The sequence below is a fragment of the Sardina pilchardus genome, chromosome 3 (assembly GCF_963854185.1).
Source record: "Sardina pilchardus chromosome 3, fSarPil1.1, whole genome shotgun sequence".
Lineage (NCBI taxonomy): Eukaryota > Metazoa > Chordata > Actinopteri > Clupeiformes > Clupeidae > Sardina > Sardina pilchardus.
In genome coordinates this window covers 12,783,025-12,810,213 of record NC_084996.1, presented here as the reverse complement: position 1 = coordinate 12,810,213, position 27,189 = coordinate 12,783,025, and the positions used below count along the sequence as shown (strand labels likewise).

Here is a 27,189-nt window from a genome sequence, read left to right as displayed (position 1 = left end):
ATTGGGTCCAACCATTCCTGCAGCAGGAAGAACAGAACACATTTCACCATAAGGTCATAAGGTCATATTCTGCAGATTAAAAAAATAATAAATGATGTACATTTCCGACTTAGACTTCACAAGTTATAACAGCCTAACATGATACAAGAGAGCCAAGTTATGTGGTGGCCTTTGGATGTTGACGTTGCACAGTGTGTTAAATATCTCGCCACCAGATGTCACTGTGGCGCCCAAAAGGAATTAACTGCATCAGGTAATAAGTGTTTATTTGCCCCATAAACCCCAGCCTGACCCTTACCATGAGGTCTGTTGTAGTTGGCGGATGCAGGTCCGGGGCCTGCCCCAGGCCCTGCTCCGGGTCCGGCGGACGGTGGCATGTTGGGCATGCCCTGTGGCTGCATGCCCGGCATGGGCCTCTTGCCCTGCACTGCCATCTGCAGGTGATCTGGCAGCACCTGCCCGCGTGCCAGCATCTTGTACGCCATGATCTGGGCGCGGAGCTGGTGCAGCTGGTTCTGGTTGAAGGGTGTGGGTCCCCCGCTCCGCCCGGGCCTCCGCCGGGGCCGCCGCCGCCACCACCCACGGCGCCGGGCTGCCCCCCTGGGCCGCCGGCACCGGGACCCCCGGGCACTCCGCCGCGACCGGGCTGCTGTTGCTGCTGCTGCTGCTGCTGCTGCTGTTGCTGCTGGCCCTGCTGCTGGGACATGGCCTGGGGGTCGCCGGCCTCCATGGGCACCCCGCCCGGGCCCGAGGGCATCATGGGGCCTGAGGGGGGGCCGTTGGCCGGGACGGGGCTGGGAGCGTGATCAGAGCCCCCGAGAGGAGAGGGGTAACCTGGAGGAGGAGAAGGAGGAGGAGGAGGAGAGGAGGAAAAGACCAACGGGGAAATCATGAGCACAGATCGAGGAGAAGAAGAGGGACTATATGCAGCAGCAGCAGCAGCCGCAGCAGCAACATGTTACTAATGGCTCAAAAACACAAAGACATTTCACAAACAGATCATTCTAAAAGGCCACTAAATGGGTATCTAAAACTAAAGAGGCCTGGAGGGATGTATGTACCACAACAAAATATGATCACTAGGTATAATAAAAAACTATTTCATAAAGAGCAAGCAGCAGTATGACTGTGCTGCCCCTGTGTTTTGACTGGTCCATGCTCCACTGCTCAGCTGTGTGTACCTCCGCTCCTCTCTGCTCTGCTTCTCTGGTGAGTGTGGTTTTCTGACAGCTGCCTGTGTTTTTGTCTCTGAAGGGGGGAACTCCCCTTCCCCTCTGTGTCTCTTGCGCTCTCTCTCTCCCTCACCCTCTCACTCCCTGCCTTTGTCTCTCGCCGAGCGTCTGCTAAACGCTCTCCAGAACAAAGCGGCGCCGATGAAAGGGAAGAAAACTGGCCGGGGCGGTTGACAGTGCAGCTGGCTGACGCCTGCACCACGGCTCCGTGCCCTTTTCACTCCACTGGTTTAAGCCACTGCTACGAGACCACATGGAAGTAGGTCACATTATTTGTGTATATACACGTCACAGCAATTGATGTTCAAGTGTTCACGTTCGCTGTGAAAAGTTCACGCTTCCTACTGGTCCAATGATCAACTTCATTCTATTGGCGAGTCACCTGTCCAAAACATTTCCTTCTAAATGACATGCAAATACGCCACACAAACAATGACGGCATTAGTATCTGTCCATCACCATTTTATATTCTCCTCTTCAATCTGCACTAGGAAACTGTAAACGAGATGTAAACGGAAACTTCAGTTGCTAGCACAGCTAAGAGCACCCCTGGTGGGAGACCATGTGAGCGAGTACCTTGGGAATGCTGGTCCATAGGGCTGGGGGGAGGGCCCATGCCACTGTGGGCGCCAGGCCTCATGCCCATGCCCTTCATCTGACTGTAGCGCGGATCGTCGGGCATGCCCTTCTCGTGCATGCCTTCCATGGGCTGTGGGCGATAACAAGCACATTCACAATCTCACAGTCAGAGATCACCCTGCATACAGAATTCGGTTCAGGGAACCTACTTAAAGGCTACTAAAATTGTATTACGTGCAATTGTTAACTGTAAAATGATATATGAAATTAGAAGTGTATATAAATTCATCTGTAATGATTCATTTGATTTGTGAATGGTTTTTGACAATCGAGCTTCAGTTCAGTATTTCAAATTTCGCTTTTTGTTGAACCATTCCTGATTGCTGAGCATATGCCTAATGCATGAGAAGCTAGCACAGCACTCCTTTTGGTAAATTTTACTGCCGGTCAAACATGGAAGATGACATGAATACAAAAATTACAGATGTGACATGATAAACCATCGGGACAGGGTTGTGAGCTGCACTATTAATTGCAGCTTTTGAGATAAGCTAATAGCATTACTTGACACTGCGATTTTGATTAAAAATCATTTAATTGTGCTACTGTGTCTTACCTTGTGCAGCTGATGCATGTTCTCTTGTGGGTACCCGGAGGGTCCCTGAGGGGGCATAGGGTGACCTGAGGAAGGAGGCCCTGGACTTGGGCCCATCATGCTGTGGGCCGATCCAGGAGAGGGTCCAGGGCTCGGCCCCATCATGGCCCCGGGAGAAGGCCCAGGGCCCGGGGAGGGACCCGGCCGAGGGGTCCCCATGGGGGGGTCGGGAGTGGACATCTGTCAGCAGATGCTGAAGGAATGAAAGCAGCAAAGCACTGTCCTGCAGAGAGAGAAGTAGAAAGAGATTCCAGTCAAATACAATTCCTAACAGAACCCTGATCATTGAGATCCACAAACTACTTCCACTGAGGAGTGAAGCTTTTGATTTGGTTGGTTTGTTTTGTTTGTCTGCTCATTTGCCAGCATGATTGTGCAAAAACTACAGACCAGAATCTGAAGAAACTTGATGGAGGAGAGTATTATGAGTCAGGGAAAACAATTGAATTTAAGAATTATTGATCACTTTCATTAACATTGTGAGCAATTTGGTGCTGGTGGCAGTCTGCACCCTCCGAGTGCCCTTCTAATTTCTCAATGAGCCGACTAAGAAACATAGAAATGTCAAATTATCAACATGGACATCATTACCCCTTCTCAAACCGTCTTGGTTTAGGGTAACTCTTAATCCATTATTCTTAACCCTACCTGTTGGTATATTTGAAGGTCAAGTAATGACAGCATTATTTACTTTCTAAGCACTTTGGAATCCATCAAGACCATCAGATCATGGAAGGCAAAATCTAGATTAGGCAACTGCCAGGCAAAAAAAACAGCAAAGCATTCATACTTTAGCTAAAGCAACCTCACTGACAGAGAGTAATTAAAAACCTTTGCCATATATATTTTAGAACACACTAAACATTGGATATTGTGAAGTGTATGTTTCAAGGCCTTGACACTAGTACACTTGTCTTGTAAACCTGCAGCAACCCCCTGATCATCTCAACTTCACTTCAAGCAGGAAAAAAAAGAAAAATCACTCAAAAAGAGAATTCCCAAGCTTGCCAATAACCCTTAAAGTATTTTATCAGAAAAGATATGGACAGGGTCACCATATGTTCTCCATAATGATACGTTGTTTGTTGTAGAGCTCTATAATGTCCTAGTACTGGAAGAATGGCACCTGGACAAAAGCTGATAGTGACACTGATATGAAAGGAGGCTGACACCAAACTTGCGAGACCGATGCTTAATGACCGTGACCATGACATCATATTATGCGCGCCGGAGAGTTGCCGAAAGTAAACAGAAACCGGTAAAACCTGAGAGCAATGTAGGTCTGCCGCTTGTTGCTTCTTCAAGAAAGCACAAAAGCAACCAACACAACCAACAGCAAAACGCAAACTATTTTTTAAAATCGTGTTTTAAAAACCGCAATAATCTGACGAATGCAATGCACAGCAGTAACAGCATGAATTAACTTTTGACTGAAATTATACCGATTCTCTTATTTACATCATCTCAATCAGTATGCCAGTGTTACACAACTGGGAAAAAATGCAGAGATAGCTGAAATAGCTTTATCACAAAATAGAGCCACAAATAAAAGACAGACAAGTGTACCCATGCAATGCTCATAAAGGCAAGAAGTTAGAAAATAACAAGATCCCGGCAAATTTGCAACAAAATAACACAAGCTATTATATCGCGCAGATAGCCAACGATAGCTAAACAAAACAGGGAGCTGCAAAAGTGTATCATCAATGATTGTTGTGTTAACTATCTGGCCGTATACCTGGTTATGCTAACTTCGTTAAATGTTAGTATAACTCAAATACAATTGTTTACAATATGTGGTGATTTTTGTAGTTCAGATAGTACCCACACTACGAGTTTTATTCGAGCGAAAAGTAGGCGCGATGGCTAACCAGTCAGACTAATACAGCCCCACCACCATGTTCAAATGCAAGCAAGCTAATGGCAGCTTCGTTACGATCCAGTCCAAAGGTTTTGCTTGACGATCAAAGCTAACTTTCCATACAATATTTGTTATCGATTCAAGATGTACTCGACATAATGCAACCTGTTAGTTAGTACGACTTCATCAAACCGTTTTCGTTCAATCAACGTTAGCTAACATTATAGTTAACTGCTAGCTTGTAACTGTTAAAGTGAGAGACTACTGTGGCTAACATAACAAGCTATATCCAGCTAATAAACAAAGGAAACAGCTTTATATTGTTTAGAGGCCATTTATGTATATATTCATGTTAAGAAAAATATACAATTAAAAGTTTACATAAACTGCTTAGACGGACATACCGTAGAGAACGTGCGAAGAGAAACTTAAAGGTAACCAATTAAGAGAAAAGACAAAGACAGGCAAAACAGTCGGTTCGCTAGCTAACAGTTAGCATAGCTTGCTTGCTATACTTTGGATTCAGGCTGCTAGCCGGCCATGCTGTCCTCCATCATGTTCCTAACTGAGCGATTCTAGTCGTTTCGCTACTGGCCCTTGATATGGCAAAAAACCGGCAAAAAATACTAAAATCTTTCACAATTTAACCCAAATGATCCTACTCGCCACCCGTACCCCTGGCTCAGTCCCCGCTCAAGCTAGATTTCCAAAAAGAATAATTCATTCATTCCCCCTCTGCCGCTGCGACCGAGGCTATAATGTCGGTCTTGCTGTGGAGAACGAGCTCTTGAAAAAATCGACCAAAGCAAACAAGGAAACAAATTTTACACAAATTTCACAAATAGTGATGTTGTACATATATACGTTATGCGCTATAGGAGAATAAACACGGTTCATCTGACTTACACACAGTGAATACAGGTTTCGCCGGTATCTCCCCTCGATTTCTTTAGCTGGCTAGAAACAAAGGGCGACGCTGCCAGTTCGCTTTTTTTCCCTCTTACCCCCCTCCATTTCGTCTGATTCTATCACTGAGGAACTGCTTGGACGCAATGTTACGAACAGTGGAGCATTAGCGCCCTCTAGCCCCCACAGAAACGACACAGAAGTCACCGCGCATGCCTGGTGTCAGCTGCACTGCAGGGTGGAATGCGGGCTGCTTGCGTTCATTGGGGGATGGGTGTGCTACTTTCTCGGCAAGCTGGGAATAAAATGCCTCACGATGGTTTCCAAGCTTGAACAGCTGTAATCTAAAAGGTTATTTTAATATATTCTACCTATAAAACCATGAACTGACGACCTATCCTACAATATTTACCACGAAAAGCTTTGAAGGAAAATAGGCCTACCTTTTGCACTGGGGTAAAAGAGTGTGTAAATCAAAGGCCAATAAAAGGATTAGGACTCATTAATAGGCTAAGGCAATCCAGTTTACACCATACAAGAAAGTTAATGGTTTAGGTGTTCAAATAATCTGTCAATTACAAGTCAAAAGTAGTGAATAAAAAGCCTTGACAATGACACATAAACAAGATATTTTTTGTCTGTTAACATCTGAAATCTAGTCTGTTAACAGTTTATGAATATGTTGGTATTACATTTTTTGTCAATGTTTCCATTATTTAAAAAAAAAAAAAAATCATATTACTTCATCTATCATCTAAACAAACCGGGAAACACTTTCTGTGAGGATAACAACAGATAGCCAAGGAGAAAACAACCTTCCCACAATGCCCTTCTAATGTGTGGGAGGTTGAGCCAGCTTAGTGAGGTGATCCTGGGTCCTCATGAGCCTTCCGCTACTACCTCTGGAAACACTGATCCCTGCCAGCATGTGTAGGAGAGGGCAGCGCCGCAGACAGACAGGCCGAGCAGGTGGACCGCGGCTAGGGAGATGACCCTCCGGTGGGTGTCCCACCAGTTCTGGAGGCACCGAATGACCGGTCTCCTGGTGACTCTGGCTGTGACCCTACTGCTTATGCTGCTGGCCACTCACTCTCTTCATCCTCTCAGGTAGGCAACGCACCTTATTGCTCTTCCCAGCTGGTTTTGGTATGGAAACCATTATGTTGATATTGTCTTGGTCATCAGAACCTATAGGGTTCCACTTTGAGGGGTTCCACACATTGGGCCTCTCTCATTAGTCTTTTTATCTATCCTCCCTTCCTTCCTTCCTTCCTTCCTCGGTCCTCGTTCCCACTGATCTAGATAAAGAATGATGGGACAATGGGATAGTCTATCCAGTGTTCTTTATAGATCAGTGGGAACGAGCCTGGAGGACCGAGCATCGAGGATCAAGGAGAGAGGTTGAGAAGGGTCCATAGTTTTGTTAGATGATGCAAAGTAGACATTCAAACTTGTTGGGAGAGTTGGGAGGTGAAATATGTATAAAGTCATCTTGACATTATATAAATGCACATATCTCTACACACGTTTTGTTTTAAAGAATGTTCTTTCTTTTCATTTCTCATTGGGCTGTAGCCAAAAACCAGTTGTAGAGAAGAGGGCCGAGCATGAAAATGCAGAGCACAAACAAAAACAGGCCTCCCACAAGGAGAACAGCGGGAGGAAGTCAGGTGAGGTGGCCACTGTCACACAGCCTACAGAGGACATCACCGGCTCCACCACCGAGAGGAGGAGGAGGAACCCACCGCCAATCGTCTTCCTCAAAACACACAAGACGGGGAGCAGCACGGTCCAGAACCTTCTGTTCCGGCTTGGCGAGCGAGAGAAAGCCACATTTGCCTTCCCATACTACACTTACCAGTTCAGTTACCCCGAGAGGTACCTAAAACATGTCACTATGTCATTCATGAGGAAAAACAACATTGCAAAAAAAAAAAATCACTCAAAGTAATTAAGTCAAAACATTTGTTTTTGTAAAATAGTCAAATTTGTTCTACTAACATTGTTTCTACTTTGGATATGATCGATGTGAGTAATACAACAACAAAGTCTGAGAATGGTCCAATTAAAGCAGAGAGTTAGTGTTTAGTATCTAGTAATCATCATCAAGTAGGTTGTGTGTTTTGGAAAGACAGTGTGCAATACAGTTGTACATTTGGGCACTGTGTCCTCTGGCATGCAGGTTCCGAGCGGAGTTTGTCGACGAGCTGCCGGACGGCTCCTCCCAGTTTGACATCCTGTGCAGCCACATGCGTCTGGACCTGGCCCAGGTGAAGAAGGTGATGCCCCAGAACTCTGTGTACGTCACCTTACTGCGCGACCCCCTGAACACCTTCGAGTCCGTCTTCAACTACTACACCTCCGCCGTGCCTGCCTTCGCCGAGGCCCAGAAGGCGGCCGATGCTGCCGCGGCAGTCGCAGCTGCCGCCGGCTTCCTGAAGCGAAAGTCGGCGCTCACCATCTTCCTGGAGAAGCCGGAGGCCTACTGGGACCCCAAGGAGGTGGGGAACGGCCTGGCCAAGAACCCCATGTGCTTCGACATGGGGCTGAACAGCCTGCAGTGGAACAGCTCGTGGCCGGAGGACCTGGCGCGCCTGGAGGAGACCTTCCACCTGGTGATGATCGCCGAGCACTTCGACGAGTCGCTGGTGCTGCTGGGGGCGCTGCTGGGCGTGGGCCTGGACGAGCTGGCGTACGTGCGGCTCAACGTGCGCTCCGTGCTGAGCGTGGCCACGCTGGACCAGGCGTCCAAGGAGCGCGCGAGCGCCTGGAACGCCCTGGACGCGCTGCTCTACGACTTCTTCCTGCAGCTCTTCTGGGAGAAGGCCGAGATGTACGGGCGCAAGAGGCTGACGCGCGAGGTGGCGCAGCTGCGCAAGGCCACCGAGGACGTGCGCAGGACGTGCGTGGCCCGCGAGGGGGTGCCCCCCGGGCAGCTGGAGGACCTGGTGCGGCCCTGGCAGACCAACTCGGCCACCGTCATGGGCTACGAGCTCAAGGCCAACCTCAGCCAGCTGGAGCAGGGCTTCTGTGTGCGGCTAGTGCTGCCTGAGCTGCAGTACCACTCCCACCTGTACTTCCAGCAGTACGGCCGCGACATGAGGTCTGTGCCCACTGACTGAACTGGACAAGCTGGACACCTGTCTGTGTTTAATACTCTTGACAAGTAGCAATGACTCAATTTACTTTCAAATGAGATGTTGATGTAAATATTATTAGAGGGTAAAATGTGGATTTCTTTTTTGAATGATATACAGAGTGTATTTATTCAATAAATATGTCCATTTTGATATTGCCAGAGAAGAACTAATGGGGAAAATATGTAAATAAACGAGAAAAAAAAAAAAAAGTAAACAACAGTGGTACCTATACAGCGCATGCTGAAAACACACACACCTAGACACAGACTGTGTCTGCAGTGAAGCTGTAGTATGCGTCTGCTCTTTGAAGTCAGCAGCAGGACTGCATTATACTAGCTCCATGTGCCTCTCACATGGGCTTTGGAATGGAGTCCAGATTTAACCCATTTACCAAAAGCACATCCTGTCACATGACCCGGGAGAGGAGAGTCACTCGCTGCCTGCTTAGTCTCGCTAAAGCCCTCCTGTTTCAATCATGGAATTACACAGATGCAAGCCTCAATTACCGGCACCATGTCTAGTGAAAGGCTAATTATCCGTGATCAAGATGAGTCAGGCCATTAACGGCGTTACCAACATCACTCAAGACACATCAACACGTCAGGACAGTACCAGCATCATCCGCATTGAAATAGAATAGCATGTCAGACATATTTTTATTTGCCATGTCAGGTCTCTTCATATAACAGTGCCCACTCAGTACAACACTTCTGATTCAATGTAAGAAAACAAATAATGTATTATCAATAAAATCCAAATTTTGCATAAATATTTCCATTTTTCTTTTTCCATCAATAACCATCCAAAATCTAAATCTCATCACACACACACACACACACCACTCATCCTACAATGTCAATGTAATTTAAGAAAAGCTTCTAGAGTACCCTTCACTCATGCCCCCAATCACTTTGTGTTTGGGACAATAACAAATACCTTACAATAAAGTGTACATAAACCCCCATGAATTAAGATAACAGAAGCCCACATTTTCGACGTGAGGTAATAACAATACGATTGTCAGGAGACCCTGAGACGGACAGTAGCTGCTGTTGAGGACGGACAGACAGACACATGGCCATATGGGCCGAGCTGCTTAGGACCTTAACGACCACCACAGCTTAGCAGGCTAAGGCCTCTGACCACGCTTAGTGTTGACAGACACTGACCAAGACACAAGAGCACATGGGCTATGAGCAAGTTCAGTTTGTCAACAGATATTTTCTGTCCAACTAGTCAGTAGTTCTCATCTACAGAGGGTGCAACATTAACGCTGAACTAATAAATACAAATAAAGTATGCTTGAACTTCAGAAGGAACATTTTGTGTCAACCAAACAGTGTGACATTTATCTCAACATTGACAAGGTGAACTGATATAACTGGAAGCAGATCCCCAGACATCCTCTGTGAGGATCATGTAAGTGTGTAGACACAGTAGTCAGTTTTCAGTGCAAAACAATGTTTTTGTTTTACATTCAGAGCGGTGCGTCATACGCCGAGCTTATCAAACGGGACACTATGGCCGTGTAAACATTGTCTGCTCACAGAGGCTACCATGAGCACTTTCAGTGTAGACAGCTTTCACAGAACACCTATTTGTTTACCTTCACTCATGTTCGGACCGGCTAAGGGCTGGTGTCAAACACAGCTCTTTTATCAGTCCCGTGTCCTTAAAGAGTTGACTCTGGTACATACAGCGTGTCCTCACAATAACACAAACTCATCGGTGCTACTTGACTGGCTCGCGCTGCTCGCCTTGCGTTGGCCGAGGATACAAACGTCAGAGAAAAAGGACTTTTCGCTCTGTCCGTCGTCCACCTCTTCCGCCCGCTGGCCTTCCATAAAGGTGAACATTGGGTACTTCTCTTTCTCTGCGTTTAGTGCCTAGAGAGGAGTCAAGAACACACAGTGAATTGCTGCCGCTTAAAATCCAGTATTTGTTTAGAAAATGAAAAATGGTGAAGCCACACACTTATCTCTTATCATTAGGCCATTACGCAAACCTGAACCTGAACTATAGCTGGTCCACATGCCACAAGGCCTACAGTACTTACAGTACTACAGTGTTAACATCTTGTGTCCAGTGTTTTAACCGTCTGAGTACCAGGGGTAGCCAGAACAGATGTAAACGGAACAACTGAAACGCCAGGTCCTGTCCTCTACATACCGCACTGACCAGCACACACAGCGTCTCAAAGTCCTGCTGGCCTCTGGCATAGAAGCCCACAGCACAGCTGGGGTCCATGCGGCTGAAGGCCATCTTCCGCGCCGCCTTACAGTGAAACGACTGTGAGGAAACAGAACACATACAGTATAAACAATACATACATGAGATTTTTTTTACCATCATTTTCATTTTCTGACAGGGGATTACGGTATCTAATGGTCACTTTTGAGGTGGTCTGAACCTTTTAATCGGTCACTGAAGAACATCTCTATACCTCTAACGGGAAGTCTTCTTGGCTGATGTCCACGGAGGACTGGCTGTAGTGAGGGTCTAAGTACACCAGCTTTTCGTCTGAGTATATGGAAGAGACAGAAACAAGACATGGAATTAAGATACGAATCCCGCACATCAGATTCCTAACTTGCTCTCTTATCAAATGAAAGAAACAACATTTTCAGAAGAGATATTTTGTTTATCAACTATATATATCATACGCTTACTTGGCCTCTTGATTCATGACACACAGTCATTATTTACAAAAAAAGTAAATAATGTAAGTTCAGGGATTCTTTAATGTTCCCTGAATATGAGGCAGTGGATTCAACGGAAATGTCGAGAGGTATCATTTACCTTGGAAGCCGACAAAATAGAGGGAATGTTTGGGCCTGCCCCCGATGATTCCAAGGCAACACTCTAACCCGAGAAGTCTCTGTTGAAAGGACAAATTCATCATGTTTTGATCCATGTGTGCATCTGTGTCCTTGTCTGATCTGTTTCCAGTGTATTCCACTGTCACATTCCTTAGTTGTTTGCTCTGGTATACAGAGATGCATGCGACTGTCCGATAAAACTCACTTTGACAGACTCTGTGTAGGCCGGGTTGAGGGCGTCTCCCCCGAGCCGAACGGGCACCATGAGGATGAGGGACCTCCACGGAGCCCCGCGGCCCCTGGGACCCTCCGGCGGGGGCCGCTCGCACAGCCGCACAATGTCCCCTTTGAACACTGCAGCACAGAGGGGCAGGAGCACAGCACACTGAGCGCAGTCACGTACTGTACAGTCAGACGAATCACGCACAGAACACAAAGCTCACACACAGAGAGAGCCACAACAGAGGCATCAGCATCAGAATTCCAGCTAGATGTGGATGTAACAGAAATGTTCATGTCAACAACCCCGAAAGGGTGGAAGTACCAAGTACAGTAAGTTAGTAAGTTAGTTAGTCCACCCGGACACATCATGTTTCTGGCATTCACCAAGTCCATAATGAATCAACGGAATATACAAATATACAGACAAACATTTACAATACATGAATCTGGAGATATAAAAAATACAAGGAACGCATTTAATATAGGTGTTCCAGGACAGAATCAGTTCTAAATCCCTGTCAACATATGATACATAACTTCATCTGGTCCATGGTAGTTGAATTGCATTTGAAACAATAACTGGCCCAGATTCAAGCATGTAGGAGTCACTCACCAGTGCAGTCCTGGGCCACATAAACCACCAGATCAGATAAGTCAGATGCTGCTACTGCCTTCCTGAGAGAGACCAAGACAAAAAAATGGCAGATTGACAGATTAACAGACAAAACAACCAACAAAACAAACAAAGAAACACTAAAACACTAACTGAAATGTCACTAACTGATTCACTAAGCAATACCATTCTTTGCAAACCACCAAGTCAATAGAACAGGGCAAAAAAAAACAAGGTGTGTCCTGAGCAAAGAGCGCTTTCATTAAGATTAAAGTGATTTAGCACCCTATTCATTAAGACTGGTTCACAGCAGACTTAACAAATATTGAATATCCTGCTCATGCCAAATGAGCTACATGCAGCAAGCAGAGAAGGTGAAAGCTTCCTGGCGTACTCTCGGTCTTTAGCCGCGGCTCACCGAATGATGTGGGCGGCGGTGGCGGGACCGTACCAGTCCCCGGCCTGCTTCCCCAGGCTCTTGCCCATCTCCACCAGCTGGTGCAGGCCAAAGGGCTGCTCTGGCTGGTCAACGAACCAGGACACCACGAGCCTGTGGGTGGCCTCGCTCACACTGCCGCCGCCGTCCTGCAGGCTGCAGCCCAGACTTTTCCGCCGGGCTCTGGGGCCTTCCACCGCGGCCACGCTTGTGCTGGAGGAAGGCCGGGACGGCAGGACCTCCAGGTCATCTTTAGTGATGTGATGCGAGTCAGCCCAAGTCCATCCTACAGAATGAAATCACATGTGGGATATGGTTTTATTTACTAGATTTAACACAGTTCTTTGTGCTATGACACTGAGGTGAGGAGGCAAACACGGAATGGCAATGTTGCAGATTGATTGAAAACAAAGCCTTTCCTCAAGAAGATGATAGACCTCAAAAGTTGTAAGGAAACAGAGTGGATTTCATACTGGACATAATAACCCTTACCAATATCACACAGTGAGACTATTCAGCTACGCTCACCTGGTGGGAGCAGGTGAAGGACGAGCCCCTGGGCCAGGAGCATCTGTCCACTGCGCAGCATGCAGCCCCAGCCACAGTCACTGGTCAGTGTGGAGCCGGCCAGCTGAGGGAAGCTTTTCCGGTAGGTCAGCCAAAACAGAGAGGAAAAGGCTCGGCGGAATTCCTCCCTGTCGCCTGAATAGTTCGTAGAAAGAAAAAGGTAGGCTGATAAGTTTACTAGGAATGACTGGCTGGCTATGCATTACAGTGGGAGGTGTTTTAACTGTGCGATAAATCACACGTCATGCAGGTATTACAGGTAGTGTGGTAGTAATGAGCCTATAATTATGGGCTTGGTAGGGTGGAGCAGCCAATTTTGCTGACAGACCAACAACAGACAAAAAGAAAACACCCAGTAAGTTTAAACACTATAAACATTAAAAACAACTATTTTGATCCCTCAGGCAAAGAAAGTTCTTCTCCACAAAATAGAAAAGACACAGGAACATTCATAGACTTGCAGTAGCCAATGTCTTTCTTACCGGCATAGCTCAGCAAGTAAGACTGTCCCAGAAGGAATACAGGCGACCTCTTATTGAAGCGGGATTTTGACTTAAAAGTCCAGCCTACAGATAAACACGACATATAATTTTTCACATCACGGAATAGACTATTTCATAAGACATAGGCCTATTAGTACAGAATGACATCAATTAAGTTGTACAATATATTTATTAAAGCGTTGTTTACAAAAACGTACTGCACATAAAGGCGTACCATATTTGACACTATTCCAGGCAGACACAAGCTTGCTCTTGATCCGGACCCGGTCATCGGGCTCCCCCGAGTCGTCCCTGGCCCCCGCTGAGCCCATGGAGCCGGGAGAGGAGAGGAGAGAGGCATGACTCTGGGCAGGGGAGTCAGCAGGCCTCACGGGGTTCATGGCTATATCCCTCGCCATCTCACGGCCATAGCAGCTTCAGCGCTCCCACACTGCACACAAACAAACAAACAAACTTACTGTTGGATGGATGGGGCGGGCTCACTCTCTCTCACAGCTCTCTCTATACTTCTTACTCTTCCTCAGACACAGACAGACATAATCTCTCTCTCTCTCTCTCTCTCTCTCACACACACACACACACACACACACACACAAAACACATACTCTCTCTGACACACACACACACAAACATTCTCACACACTCCCTCTCTCTTCCTCTATCTCTAGATTATCTCTTTCTTTATCTCTCTCTCTCTGTCTCTCTCTCTCTTCTTACTCACAGAAACACATACACACTCACTCACTCACTCTCCCAAAGATAAATCTTTGACAATACGTCAATAAACTTGAGTTTGAAAGAAAAGGGAGGCCTAAATGATCTACTGTGTCGCTGGGACATGTGATTTCCTTGTGACAGGAATTCCAGAAATGCCATGCAGGTCAAAAAGAAACCTGAAAACCTACCATTTGTATAGTATAGTATACATGTAGTATAATCTCAGCACTGTATTATTAGTTGACATTCGATTACACCAATAGCCTACTACACTGATTAGCACCCCAGACTATGATTTTCACTTAGCTGACCAACTACACACACTACAGTAAATGCATAACTTCTAACAATTAAATCAGTAATTGTGGTAGATATTTAACAGGACTGTAGGAAAGCAAATTGAAGTTTGGTTGGCTCCAGGTTGACGTCTAGTTGATTCATATCAGACATTCAATGGGACAAGATACACTTTCTAAACAGACTGTGTTACTTTAGATTGGCCACAGAGCTAACGTTAGCTAGCAAGCTAACTGTATAAAGACAGCTTTGTGTTGGTGTTCCCATGACCTATTATTTTCTTAACGTAGCATGGCTAGGCTAACTCACTAGCTTTAAAAAAGGCAATGTAGAAAGAGAGGACAGTCAAAAAGACAAGCACTTAATGCAGAAGCAGATTTCGCCTTCAACACACAACAGCAGCGGTAGCTGGCTAGCTGACATGTATGTGCGCTATGTTCACGTCAAAAACGGTACAGGTATGCTATGTAACCTTAACCCCTAGGTAAGTAACGTAACGCATATATACCAAACCTAACCATATTCACGTAAGCAAAGATGTATAGTACTTTTTCATTGACAGAAAATTCACATACCTTTGTACAACACAGCTCATTCTCACCGTTTTCTTTAACGTTACCTTTGTAAACAACCGTGGCCTTCCATTACATTCCTTATCAAGCAGTTTGAGAGATGCTTCCTGTTTATCCAGTAGCTACTTGGCAACCCGGCTGTAGCAGTAGCCTAGTATCAGAACTGTGATTGGTTGGACCTTCAAACATTAGTGAGGAGACAGTTGATGAGCTTTCCAAAAGGTCGATTTAGATTAGCAGCTAACACAGAAAATAGAAATAGGCCTACACATTTGTGTGATCATTTCTTCAACTTTATTTTGTACTGCACTTCAGTTTTTTTTTTTTTTGCATTGGTTCACAACATTGCCTGAGTAAAGAAACAATACAGAAAATGGAAATTGTAACATAAGTAGGATATTTGAAGCACATACAGCAACTTTCCTCTCACGGCGGGGCTACACCTGGCGCGCGACTGAAGCGTTCTATTCACGTAGGCCTATCGTATGCTACAACAAGTGAAACCCACTATAATAAATGGAAATGGTTACACCAGACGTGAGAGCGCTCTGCACATTCGGGCAAAAAAAAAGTCATAAAAACTATTTTTACGCTTCCGGTGTAGCCCTGCTGTCACACATACACACGCACACACGCACACACGCACGCACACACAAGCAAATAAATAAGTTAAAATATCATGAAATATTGTGACAATGACATTGATATTCCCATGATGAGCATGGTATGATTACACCTCTGTTCAAAGCAAGTAAATAAATAAATAAGTAATAAATAAATGCATATACTTCAACAAAAAATGCTTAGAAAATAAATAAATACATAAATAAAGTGCATTCTTTAACAGCTTCTGCCCCTAACAAACACAATAAGTGTACTGTACCTCAGGCAAAGGAATCTATGCCTACAAAACTAGACACAGAGACAGGCAACAGACACCCAGATGGAAATGTCGTCCATAAGACAGATCACAGACCGAAGGTTCTATCACTACATCATAAATTTGTAACACACACGCACACACAGAAAACCATCCATTTATTCGTTTTGTATTAAGTACTCGCACAAACATTTCTAATTGAATTGAAAAAAAGAATGGGACAGCTACAATGGCACAAAAACACCTATGTGATGGTACTCTGATTTGGCCCTGTATAACTTCATGTGGATCATTTTCTTTGTTGCTAACAACTTGAACTTGCTTGCAGAATAGATGTGGTTAAGAAAAAGAATCTAGGACAAACTCAGAGAGATGACAAATGATTAGACTGCGAATCCCCACGAGGACTGCCTATGCATTGTTCACAACATCACAGCATCTCTTTCTATGAGACAACACCACAGAACAAAGATGTCTTTGCATACAACAAGGAAGAGATCAGTAAGAAGTCTATTAGTCAAGATTGCAGGTGCAGATAGTGCATTGAATGGATAGGTATCATGCCCACTCTGATCATCTGGAGCACAATGAGCTTGATGAGAAATACACACAAACTTTGACTTCACATTTGACAGCATGCACAGGATGTACTTTTGACATCACTTCCCCCAGCTCTCTGAAAGCCCAAGAGGCCATGAACATTTGATGGTGACCCCTCCCAGTCTCATCTGGCTCAGGGTCCCACAACAGGGCTTCACTGACATCGCATCCTTGTGCACCGTGTAAACTCGACTTGAGGACCACCAGCCGGAAATCCGTCTTCCAAACGCATTGATGTGCAACTCCAGCAAGCATTGTGCAAGTCTGCCATTACCAATCTTACCCACCAAGGCAACGGCTCTTTTTAAAGCCATCAAACAGTAGCCGTACAGCAATTTTTTCGAGTCACACATTTTTCAGCGACGATCACAGTTACAGAAACAATTCATGTATGTCACACGGCCACAATCTTCATGGTACACAAATGAGTCTTTGTGGTGTTTCTCGATGCCATTAGCACTGTCACGTCAAGCTGCATTTGCGTCGTGCCATACCTAACGCTCATGTGCTGCGGTGTCTCATAACAGATGAAGTTTGGTGTCAGAGTGGACATCTACGATCCATCTGATATCATCGCTATAGCTCAGGCAATGCTACGTACTTTTCTGAGCTATGCTCCAAAAACCTGACTGTAGATATGCAGTTCCCATGGGCAGTGGGAGAGTAGTGAAGTGTGGGTGAGTGCTCACAATGTTCACTAGCATTAGGTCTGTTTTCATTCTTTTTTTTATGTGAAACATGCATTAAGAAAACATACATATTTATCCTATATACACCTATGATGTTGAACATACATATAACACCATATGCACACACATTTGACAACAGTTATTGAAGCACCTTTCTTGGATCTATTTTCCTTGTTTCATTTATGATACAAATGCCTGATGATATGGGTTTTTTTTTGTAGTCAAGCAGGCTTAACTGACTTGGCGAGATATTGTGACACTTCCTAAAAGGCATTTGGAATTGGCTTGACATGATCAGTGATTCTTGGAGCTCTTGGCTTTATCTGACTTTGATGAGCCGGGCCCAGGCCAAGTTCCCGTGGCCCCCCGTCGGCTTCCGATCGAAGCCTCGGACTTTCCTGACGAGCCTCCCCGCTTCTCGTCAGCCCCCTTTGGGCTCCCATCTTTGGCCTTGCCCCCGTCCTGGGAGCCCAGCTTCATAGGCCCCAGCACCGTTTTGGCTACACTGGTCAGCTGGGTGACGAAGCTCGCCCTGTCTCCAGGGGAAGCGGCTCGCGACTTGCTGGACGACGGAGAGAGAGCCGTCGGGGAGGGGGACGCGGGGTGCTCCTCCACCACCTCCAGGAAACGCTTCTCTTCTCGGGCGCCTCGCTGACTGAGGAACGGGACTGAGACCTTCCCCTCTTTGGGCTTTGCTGCAGTGGGGCCTGAGTCTGTGGCTGGAGGTCCTTGAGCTTTGGCTTTAGCCTCTGGCTGTTTCTCACTGGTCCCTGTCCCTTCCTTGAGCCCAGGTCCATCCTTGCCCACCGCCTCTGGCCCTTTCCCTGCTTTGGTCGCCTCTGTGGGAGCTGCTGCTTTGGGCGCAGCGCCTTTGTCTGCTTGACTTTGCCCCGAGGCTTTTCCCTTGTCGAGGCTCTGGGCCGGAGTGCCGGCGGTCAGCACCCTCTGACCGGTCCGCTGGCCCTGCTCCTGGGCTAACGGACTCGGGGTGAAAGGAGTCGCTGAGCCCTTTTCTGAGGCCTTGGCCCCAGAGCCAGAGAAGGTGGTCACAGGGCTGGAAGTGCTCAAGAGTCGGTCAGCAATGGTGACTTTAAGGGACGCAACTGCTGGGGTCACTGCTGCATGGCTGGGTTGGGGCTTCTCGACAGTGGTCTCTTTGGGCTTGACCGGGTCAGTCTGTAGGGACGCTGCCTTGCTGGCGGGCTGCGGGTCGAGTTTCAGGGCCTCCGACGCGGCCCTGTCCCTCCCCGTGAGGAAGCTGTCCCTGCTGAGGGGCGACTCCTGCCTGCCCAGCCTCCGGGACGGCTTCAGCGTCAGGTCGTCTCCGGGGCTGAACGCGGGGGTCGGCGCGGGCGCGGGGCTGTCGTCGGGCGAGCCCGGGGTGCCGCGCTCGCCCGCCGCGTTCTCCCCCTCGATCTCCTGCAGGCTCTGTAGCGCCGACTCGCAGTGGAAGGGCTCACGGCGGTAGTCGCCGTGCAGCGCCCCGTCCAGGCCGTGCTTGCGCACCACGCACGAGCCGCCGACCTTCCTCTCCTGGCCGGACACCGACGGCGACGTGAAGGACGAGAGCGAGGAGGACGAGGAGGACGAGGAGGAGGGGAACGACGACGGCGGCGGCTGGCCCAGCTTCTCGGCCGACTGCACGCGCTGGAGCAGCGGCGAGCGCGGCGGCTCGGCGCTCTTGGGCCGCGGCCGGGTCACCGGCGGCGACGCGTGCAGCTTGACCGGGAAGGCCTGCGTGGTGTTGGAGCTGCCCACCGAGTGGCCGGCGATGGGCGGCGGCGAGGAGGTGGTCGGCGAGGGCGTGTGCGCCAGCGGGGACAGCGGGATGTTGCCCGCCGACTTGCAGCGCGCCGAGCGGTACTGGCGGTGCAGCTTGGGCGAGAGGCCGTGCAGCGAGCTCGGACGCATGTGCTGGGAGGCGGCCGGCGAGTTGGGCGTGCTGGACGCTGGCGAGCTGCTCTGGGACGACGTGCCTGAGGGGGACGAGAGAGACGAGAGAGGACACACATCAGACCCGACACACGTAGCTTTCATACAAATGAGCGACCACAAGTATCAGCTGCATTGCTATCCACTGACATCTGTGCTCTGTGCAGTTGAGTGAGTTAAACATCACATCAGGCCATCTTATACCCATTTGAAATCTGGTCATGCTGAGATTTGTACCTGCAGTACCTGCACACTGTTGCTTTATTTACATAAATCTATTTTACCCTGCACCTGTAAAAAGTTTGGATGTGCGTGCACTCTCTGCAACTTTGAATGCTGAGATTTGTGATATCTCCAAGTAACTCGTTTGCTTGCAAAAGGTTTCCTTTGATCATTAAAGTTCAAAGATACTGTATATAGTATAAAATTACAGATGCATAAAACCCTTCTACAACCTACTACACATATCCCGACACCAACCCTGTGAGGTATATTAGGCCCCAGTTGTATGTGGGTGTGGGTAGCCATGGCTAGTATGAAGCAGAGACTGACCCAGGTAGGCGGACTCGGGCGGGGAGCGGTACGTCTGCGTGGGGGAGCGGGCAGACAGGCCGTGAGTGGGCGAGCCAGGCAGGCTGTCTCCGGAGGACAGCGAGCGGTTGAGGGACGACAGACTTCGGCTGGTGTGCAGCAGGTTGGACTGCTTGGTAATCTTCCGGAACAGGGAGCTGCGCTTCTTGCTGCAAGGCACAAAGAGAGAGATAGACAGATAGAGAGAAGTAGGAGGAGAGAGAGAGATGAGAATGAGACCAAGAAGTACACCTAAACATTGGCACCTACAAAGGTAACTATAGCTAACCAGCTAGCTGTGGGCAGCTTACATGTAGCTTAAAAACAGATGGAAGTTATGCTTAAATATTAAAATGGCTGTTTACCTTTCCTGTCCCTCTTTAGCTCCAGACTTCTTGTTTCGTCGAGCCATTTTGCCCTTGTAGCTGGTCTTGCGTGCCGGCCCAATCTTGATCGATGTGTTCTCAAAAGGAGTAGTGGTGACTGTGACTTTGTTTCCACTCTGTGGACGGAACAAAATAAGATTTAATGTATCCATAAGTTGGGTGCGTATTGGATTTGAGTGAAATAGCATTTTAAATGTGTTTATCATGGTAATGCCCTATGGTATCTAATTGAAATCTCCACTCACCTTCAGAATAAGTTCAACTACTTCCGTATGCACAAGCCCGTGGACAGACTCTCCATTGACATGGGTGATGAGGTCACCAGCGCAAAGACCAGCTTCTTGAGCAGGACCCCCCACCTCAACATGCTGTGATTGTAGAAATCGAATGTCAGTCACATAACCACTGCATTTCATTGGTCACAGGGAACATTAAACTAGTAGACCTAGTATGGCCATTAAAATTCCAAACGTGTGTATTCTCCTGTTATTAGATTAGATTAGATTCAACTTCATTGTCATTGTGCAGAGTACAAGTGCAGAGACAACGAAATGATGTCACTCACCCAGACCATATGGTGCACACTGTAGACGTCACTGTCCCCCATATAGACGCGGATGGCGCGGAGCGTGAAGCCGTACTTCTTGCCGGCCCTCTGGATGGTGATGGGCGAGCGGAGGACGCTGACCGCCGGGGAGTAGTCCCGGCTGGGCGAGGAGTCGCGCGAGGACGGGTTGGACGAGGTGGAGCGTGGAGACATGGGGCTGGCCAGAGGAGACGTGCCATGCTGCTCCACTGCGGCCCGGGTTTGGAGGAGGGGATGACCGATGGAGAGAGAGAGAGAGAAAGGGAGCACACGGGGCAGATGGGAGGAAAGAGAAGGAAAGAGAGAGAATGGGGAATGATTGCAAAGGAAAAAGTGGAAAGGAAAAATAGTGTCAATTTTATGGTCATTCAAAGTAAAGGAGAAAAGTACAAATGTACAAAACAAAGTAAAAAGAGTAAAGCTATTTTATCCCATTTTATCGCTCTCTGCTGATTCCGTCCCCCTAGTGGCCGGAGCTGGTACCTGTTGGGATGATGACGGAGAGGGCCGTGGCAGAGGCGGACTTGATGACCTTGGTGCCCGTACGAGGGGTCTTCTTCTCGTCGTCGACGGAAAACTGCTGCTGACGGACGCGCCGCAGGACCAGGTCGTTGGTGGCGCGGGGCCCGAGGGGGTCCCCTGGGGTCAGGTCCCTGGACGAGGCTCCAGGAGGGTGGGGAGCAGCGGCAGCGCCGGCTACAGCAGGTCCAGCTGCAGAGTCTGCTGGCCTGAGCAGCTTATCTGTGGAGGAGGGGTACCAGAGTCAGGGATTAGAAACAGTTCGAAGAGCAAAAAAACGGAAAAACCAGAAAAAAACACACTTTTTGGATGCATATAACTGAGTGTTCCAGAGTGAAAGCGCTATTTTCTATTCTAGATAACCAGTTAGGCTTGGAAATTCACCTGCCCACACATTGTTCCTCAGAACCCTTATAGGATGAATTTAGTCAAATTGTATTAAGCAGTCTCTCCCCTGTATAATAGGCTAGACTACTTGATAAAAAGGATTATCATATCCAACAATATCTAAGTGCCTTTTCCAAGTACTGGTATGTGGCCTAAATTACAGAAACATTGTTTGTGAGAAAATATTACCAGAGACACTAGGAAAATATCTATAGGCCTGTCACGCAGTTGGTAGCACCACACATACAGTTGGGGACACAATTATTCATACCCCTGGCAAATATTGATTTAATGTTGATTTTTTCTTGACCGCTATGTTTGATCTGACTGAAAATGACACTGCTACATGGCAAATGTTGTAATACAATGTGGGAGAAACATGGAATCAAAAAAGAAGTGTTTTCATGCAAAATCAGGCTACTACAGGGCTTACAGTAAGGATGTTTTCCGTGCCTGCAGTTAAGCTATCAGACATGTTAATAGAGAAAAAAACATACAGCACAAAAATGAAAATAAAATGCAATATGCAAAAAGGCGTCAAGTTGCTTTCGGCAACCTCTCCCACCCTCAATACAATAAATACGCCTGGCCTTCACTGAAGACCCATTACACTGAAGACCCCCGCATGGAAGCCCACATGGCCACTAACCTCCAGCCGGTGCTGCGCTGCTCTCCTTGGGGCTGGCTGTGAGCTCTGCCAGGCTGGACAGGGCGGGCATGGTGGCGCCCTCCAGAGAGGTGCCCCTGGTCTTCACGGCGGCCTGCCGACTGGCGAGGGACGGCATCTCGCCGTCGGACTCAAGCGGCGAGGCGAAGCGGTGCGTCTCCATGAGCGCCGAGAAGCGTCTGCGCACGCCGGACGGAGGGCTGGAGTCGCTCTCGGTGAAGGACGACTCTGAGCAGGACAGCCGCTTCCTGAAGGAGCACAATGGAGGCAAGAGAGGAATGAATTAAAAACACACGGCTCAGTCAGGGACAACAACCCTGCTAGCAGCACAGGGGAACAAAGGGTGCTTTTGTCAGACGTTCATGTTTACCGCTTGTGGAAATATAACAGCAAGTGAGAAGTGAGAGGTATCCTTGACTCAGACTCAGTAGGTGGAGTCTTATTACAAATAACATCAGATGTACTGTATAGCGTCTAAGACCAAGAGTGTCCACTCTCATATTACAGGATGTATTGCAAGCTCAGAAACAGGCATTATCGGACAGAGAGAGGAGTTGACTTTTGTACATGCAATTATTGTTTTGACTCTCTCCACTCACATCTCCGGAGAGCCGGTCCTCCAGGTCTTGTCCCGGAGTGTGAGGCTGCCCAGGCTCTCCCTCTTGGTCACCCTGTCCTCCCGGTGGCTCTTGTGTTCGCGCCTGGTGACGCCCGATGGCTTGTGCTCCAGCTGGCACAGGTGCTCCATGCTGCTGTACACCTGTAGTTCAGCAAAAGACAGCGTGCCATGAGTTTCAATGAGTATTAGGCCGGGCAGTGCACTACAAATACCACAGTTCCTTTTGTGTGTATATGTGTGGGTTTTTTTGTTGTTGTTTGTTTGTAACTGCTGTGAAAGTAAAAAAAAGAGGGGCAAAAATAAAAAATAAAAATACCACAGTCCCATCTTTTATGCATGGTGAAATGGATTCAGAAACACAGTCAAAAAGACTGCTGATTAACTGTGTGATATGAAAGTGTCTGTGTTAGGTAGAAGGTAGAAGAACAAACACCACCATTCTTTTTTCTTAAATAATATGGATTACAATGTCTGAGGAGTAGAAGACCCAGGAAATAAATGAAAACTGCTTTTTTGGATAGCAGTGACTAGTGAAATAAAACAGGCAGAGCGTGAGATAGTAGATAGCAGTAAACATAAGCGGAAAGAGGCCGCCACAGAATGAGAAATGACGTGAGTCGTGAGAGATAGAGAGTGACGGAGAGATAAAGACAGCGGAAGGGATGTGTGAGATAAAAAGAGTCACCTTGCTGAAGCGCGGCGAACAGGAGGAGAAGCGCCGTATCTCCACCGGCTCGTCATCGTTCGTGTCGTCCTCGTCATACGAGTGCAAGTGATGGTAGCGGTCTGATCGAGCTGGGAGGAGGGGAGAAAGGACGGGTAAAGATTAATACACACACACACACACACAAACACACAAACACACACACACACTCATATTTTATTTTAACATTTTAATATCCTGGACACTTTGTCTCCAAGCACCGAGAGCATCACTGATGTGAACATCACTCTCCACTCATGCCCTTGCAGTCACACAGCCTCATGTGTGACTGCACACACACACACACATACACACACACACACACACACACGCACACACACAGTTGAAAGCACTCACTATCAAAGTAGCTGGTGTCCTCCTCAGACTCTAGGTGTGGGACAAACTCGGCCTTCTGCCTTAGAACACTGTTCCAGTCCAGCTCAGTGAAGAAGGGGTGCTGCTTCACCTCAAAAGCTCCTCCTGTACACACACACACACACACACACACACACACACATTAGGCACAGAGACATATACACACAGATAAAAATGATGCTGAACCTAATGCACATTTCACATAGCTGTCAATATTTACTCTCAGCATGTACGGTAACTGAACGGCGAATGCTTGCTGTCTAGATGCACACGTGTTGCAATATCTCTGTGTATTTGGTGGCGAGGGTGATGACCAACCTGTTCCTAGTCGGACGATGGGATTGGTCTGCAGCAGGGCAGAGATCAGGTTCTGGGCATCAGCAGGGAGCGCGTCATCCCCGTCTGGCCACATTATGTCATCTGGACGGAGACACACACACACACACACACACAAAAACAAGTGTTAAATACACGTTAGATAATGGGGATATGTTCAGAGCTCACAGCAATATTACAGATGGAATAGACACAACAAAGAGAAAGAGAGAGAGAGAGCTAGAGAAGAGAGAAAGAGGGGTTAGAAGGGAAAGACTGGAAATCAGGCCCTGGGATATCTCACAGAACACTTCAGGGCGAGACTATTGACTATTTCTGGAGAGAAGAACAGGGAGGAGATCTGATTGGTAGAGACAAACTCGTGGCGCACCTGTGATGACCTGTCCGAAGAGCTCCTCAGGTGTGTCCCCAAAGAACGGCACGCAGCCGACCAGGAACTCGTACAGGATGATGCCCATGGCCCACCAGTCCACCGGTTTACCGTAGCCCTGCCGCAGGATCACCTCGGGAGCGATGTACTCGGGCGTGCCGCACACCTGAGGGATAAAGGGAGGGGACACCCACCGGTCAGCAGGGGCTACTTATCCGACACAAACACAGCAGGCCAACGAGGGGTCTATGTGTGCTGACGCCTGGCGGAAAAATTGACCTCCTGATGAGGTGGCTCCATGCAAGTCAATCACTGTGGCTAGTTTGTACCAGCTCACCCGCAGGAATTGGGCAAATAAATAAAAAAAAAGTACTGCTTCAGCGTTACAGAACGATTCGCTCGGAGATGCCAGGTTGGCTTGCGGTGGCAGGTATTGTGAGGCATTGTTCCGGAAAAGCAATTCATTCCGGAATGCAGTTCATTTCCCCTCCGTCCGTACAGCGCTATTCATCCCCCCCATTGATCCGCTAGTCATCCTTCACATTTTAATTGCCTGGCACCCTTGACCGTGACCCCTGCTCCGCTCCGCTCTCCTCTGCCGGTCTTGAATAATGAACGCTCCCGCACACACACACACACACACACACACATGCGTGCGGTCGCTCAGCACTGACATGTCGAGCTGACTCCACACTCGAAGCACAGAAACGAACCACCAGCGCGCAGTTGGCGATTCATGTCGGTGAGTCATTCTATTGAGTCGGAGATATCAAAGCCACGACAGGCAAAGGTCACAGGCAGGTCTTACTGACCACAGGTGCATGACTCAAGCAAGAGCGGCTACGTGTGCCGGAAAACATCAAGCGCACGACGGACGGTCTTGTCAGTCTCGGTCTGTTTGATGTTGCATCATGACATGTAGGGGGTACGTCAGAGGGGTACGTCAGAATTGAGCCATCTATTTTTTATTTCTTGTTTCTCTGCGCCATTTTATTGTTTGCACTGAGACTGAATCATCCTGGAGTTACGTCATCCTGAAAATAACACATCTTTGCGCATTTCTCACTGCTCAAGGGTCTATATCACAGTGCGATATGACGATACTTTGGATTAAAAGATGACCAAAGATCAAAGCTCAGGATTAGATCAGTGTTTTTGATTGATGTCTGTCCCCTCCCACACCCACACCCACACACACACACCTGCTTGTCCAAGAACTCCCGCGTGTCCTTCTCGATGTGGCCCTCGTAAAGGTTGGTGGTCAGGCTCATCAGGCCGATCTTGGACAAGCCAAAGTCCGTCAGCTTGATATGGCCCATGGAGGTGATGAGTAGACTAGGAGAGTGAAAGAGCACACGTTAATACACCTCATCCCTCCCATGCAGATCTGACTGTGGAGCATCATACCAAATACCAGTAATTACCAAAACCTGTGAGAGTGTCTTTAAAAAAAAAAACATTACTTAAATGTAACTTGTTGAATTACTGACGCTAAATTTAGAATGATATGAAAGGAAAGACCACACATTCAAACACTTCTTCTCTTAACTCAACATCGGTTTAGTACAGTAAATATTTCTCTTTATTTCACAATTCAGTAATAAAAGCTTACATTTGTAATAAAAGCATGTTTTTGAAATTATGCTCATTGTGAGCAAGATAAGAAGTTGACCCACATACTGTATGTAGAATGGCTTTTGGGTCATGGCTTTAACATATTTTATTAATGTACGTTATTTAGAGTGATAAGAAGGGTACTTGCTGTTGGGTTACAGCCTTTCGCCTCCTTACCACTAGGTGGCGCATGCTTACTTGTCAGGCTTCAGGTCTCGGTGGACGATGCCATAGTTGTGGATGTACTCGAGGGCGAGCACAGTCTCAGCAAAGTACATGCGTGCCATCTCTAGGGGCAGTGCACCGATGTTCTTCAGCAGTGTGGCACAGTCACCCCCTGCAAACACAAGTACACAAATTGAGTTTCTCCAGAATCCAGTGGCATGGACATTCAATCCGAGCAGCTTCTTTACGTGCCTGCTGTGCGTGTGCGTGTGTGTGTGTGTGTGTGTGTGTGTGTGTGTGTGTGTGTGTGTGTGTGTGTGTGTGTGTGTGTGTGTGTGTGTGAGTGTGTGTGTGTATGTGTGTGTCTGTTTTTGTTGAGTGATGCTCTTATGCACTTTTCTCTCTCTCTCACTCTCTTCTCCCTCTTCTGTGTGAGTGTGTGTGTGTGTGTGTGTGTGTGTGTGTGTGTGTGTGTCCGCTTGGGTGACTCACCCTCCACGTACTCCATGACCATGCAGAGGTGTCTACGCGTCTCGAAGGAGCAGAACATGGAGACGACAAAGGGGTTCTCGGCGAAGGTGAGGATGTCGCGCTCCACGAAGGCCTGCTGGATCTGGTTGCGCAGGATCAGGTTCTGCTTGTTGATCTTCTTCATGGCGAAACGCTGGCGGG

General features: G+C 47.7%; 4 protein-coding genes across 5 annotated transcripts in view; 1 reads left to right on the top strand and 3 right to left on the bottom strand.

Moving 5' to 3' along the window:
- smarca4a (SWI/SNF related, matrix associated, actin dependent regulator of chromatin, subfamily a, member 4a) overlaps nucleotides 1-615 on the bottom strand; it is a 15,196-nt gene extending 14,581 nt beyond the window's left edge. Inside the window, exon 1 of the mRNA XM_062531924.1 lies at nucleotides 299-615. Within this exon, the coding sequence (XP_062387908.1) occupies nucleotides 299-485 (187 nt within the window). The 5' untranslated portion in view covers nucleotides 486-615. The remainder of the gene's footprint in view (nucleotides 1-298) is intronic.
- Nucleotides 616-6,093: 5,478 nt separating this feature from the next.
- LOC134075884 (galactose-3-O-sulfotransferase 2) lies at nucleotides 6,094-8,368 on the top strand. Its single transcript, XM_062530915.1, has 3 exons — nucleotides 6,094-6,340; nucleotides 6,809-7,111; nucleotides 7,416-8,368. Exons 1-3 carry the CDS (start codon nucleotides 6,222-6,224, stop codon nucleotides 8,353-8,355), a joined length of 1,362 nt encoding a protein of 453 aa, XP_062386899.1. The 5' UTR covers nucleotides 6,094-6,221; the 3' UTR covers nucleotides 8,356-8,368.
- A 642-nt stretch (nucleotides 8,369-9,010) lies between these two features.
- On the bottom strand, nucleotides 9,011-15,228 carry LOC134076725 (cysteine protease atg4da-like). 2 transcript variants are annotated; one of them, XM_062531923.1, is made up of 11 exons: nucleotides 15,167-15,228; nucleotides 13,748-13,963; nucleotides 13,513-13,596; nucleotides 12,992-13,165; nucleotides 12,446-12,749; nucleotides 12,028-12,089; nucleotides 11,398-11,546; nucleotides 11,173-11,251; nucleotides 10,817-10,893; nucleotides 10,543-10,662; nucleotides 9,011-10,259 (listed from the first exon to the last, which is right to left on the bottom strand). In XM_062531923.1, the coding sequence occupies exons 2-11, from the start codon at nucleotides 13,929-13,931 to the stop codon at nucleotides 10,080-10,082; spliced, it is 1,413 nt and encodes a 470-aa protein (XP_062387907.1). In that variant the 5' UTR covers nucleotides 13,932-13,963; nucleotides 15,167-15,228; the 3' UTR covers nucleotides 9,011-10,079. The 2 variants fall into 2 exon arrangements, with proteins under 2 accessions (XP_062387907.1, XP_062387906.1); XM_062531922.1 differs by having other exon boundaries at nucleotides 15,123-15,211.
- Nucleotides 15,229-15,407: 179 nt separating this feature from the next.
- Nucleotides 15,408-27,189, bottom strand: part of LOC134075883 (microtubule-associated serine/threonine-protein kinase 1-like) — a 26,962-nt gene continuing 15,180 nt past the window's right edge. The window contains exons 12-26 of the mRNA XM_062530914.1: nucleotides 27,010-27,189; nucleotides 26,551-26,689; nucleotides 25,941-26,073; nucleotides 24,739-24,904; nucleotides 24,351-24,452; nucleotides 24,015-24,137; nucleotides 23,640-23,749; nucleotides 22,935-23,095; nucleotides 22,318-22,583; nucleotides 21,246-21,503; nucleotides 20,742-20,971; nucleotides 20,422-20,544; nucleotides 20,156-20,292; nucleotides 19,773-19,960; nucleotides 15,408-19,264 (exon numbers count right to left, since the gene is read on the bottom strand). The exon at nucleotides 27,010-27,189 is cut by the window's right edge and continues 29 nt beyond it. Of these exons, the coding sequence (XP_062386898.1) occupies nucleotides 17,583-19,264; nucleotides 19,773-19,960; nucleotides 20,156-20,292; nucleotides 20,422-20,544; nucleotides 20,742-20,971; nucleotides 21,246-21,503; nucleotides 22,318-22,583; nucleotides 22,935-23,095; nucleotides 23,640-23,749; nucleotides 24,015-24,137; nucleotides 24,351-24,452; nucleotides 24,739-24,904; nucleotides 25,941-26,073; nucleotides 26,551-26,689; nucleotides 27,010-27,189 (3,998 nt within the window). The 3' untranslated portion in view covers nucleotides 15,408-17,582. The remainder of the gene's footprint in view (nucleotides 19,265-19,772; nucleotides 19,961-20,155; nucleotides 20,293-20,421; nucleotides 20,545-20,741; nucleotides 20,972-21,245; nucleotides 21,504-22,317; nucleotides 22,584-22,934; nucleotides 23,096-23,639; nucleotides 23,750-24,014; nucleotides 24,138-24,350; nucleotides 24,453-24,738; nucleotides 24,905-25,940; nucleotides 26,074-26,550; nucleotides 26,690-27,009) is intronic.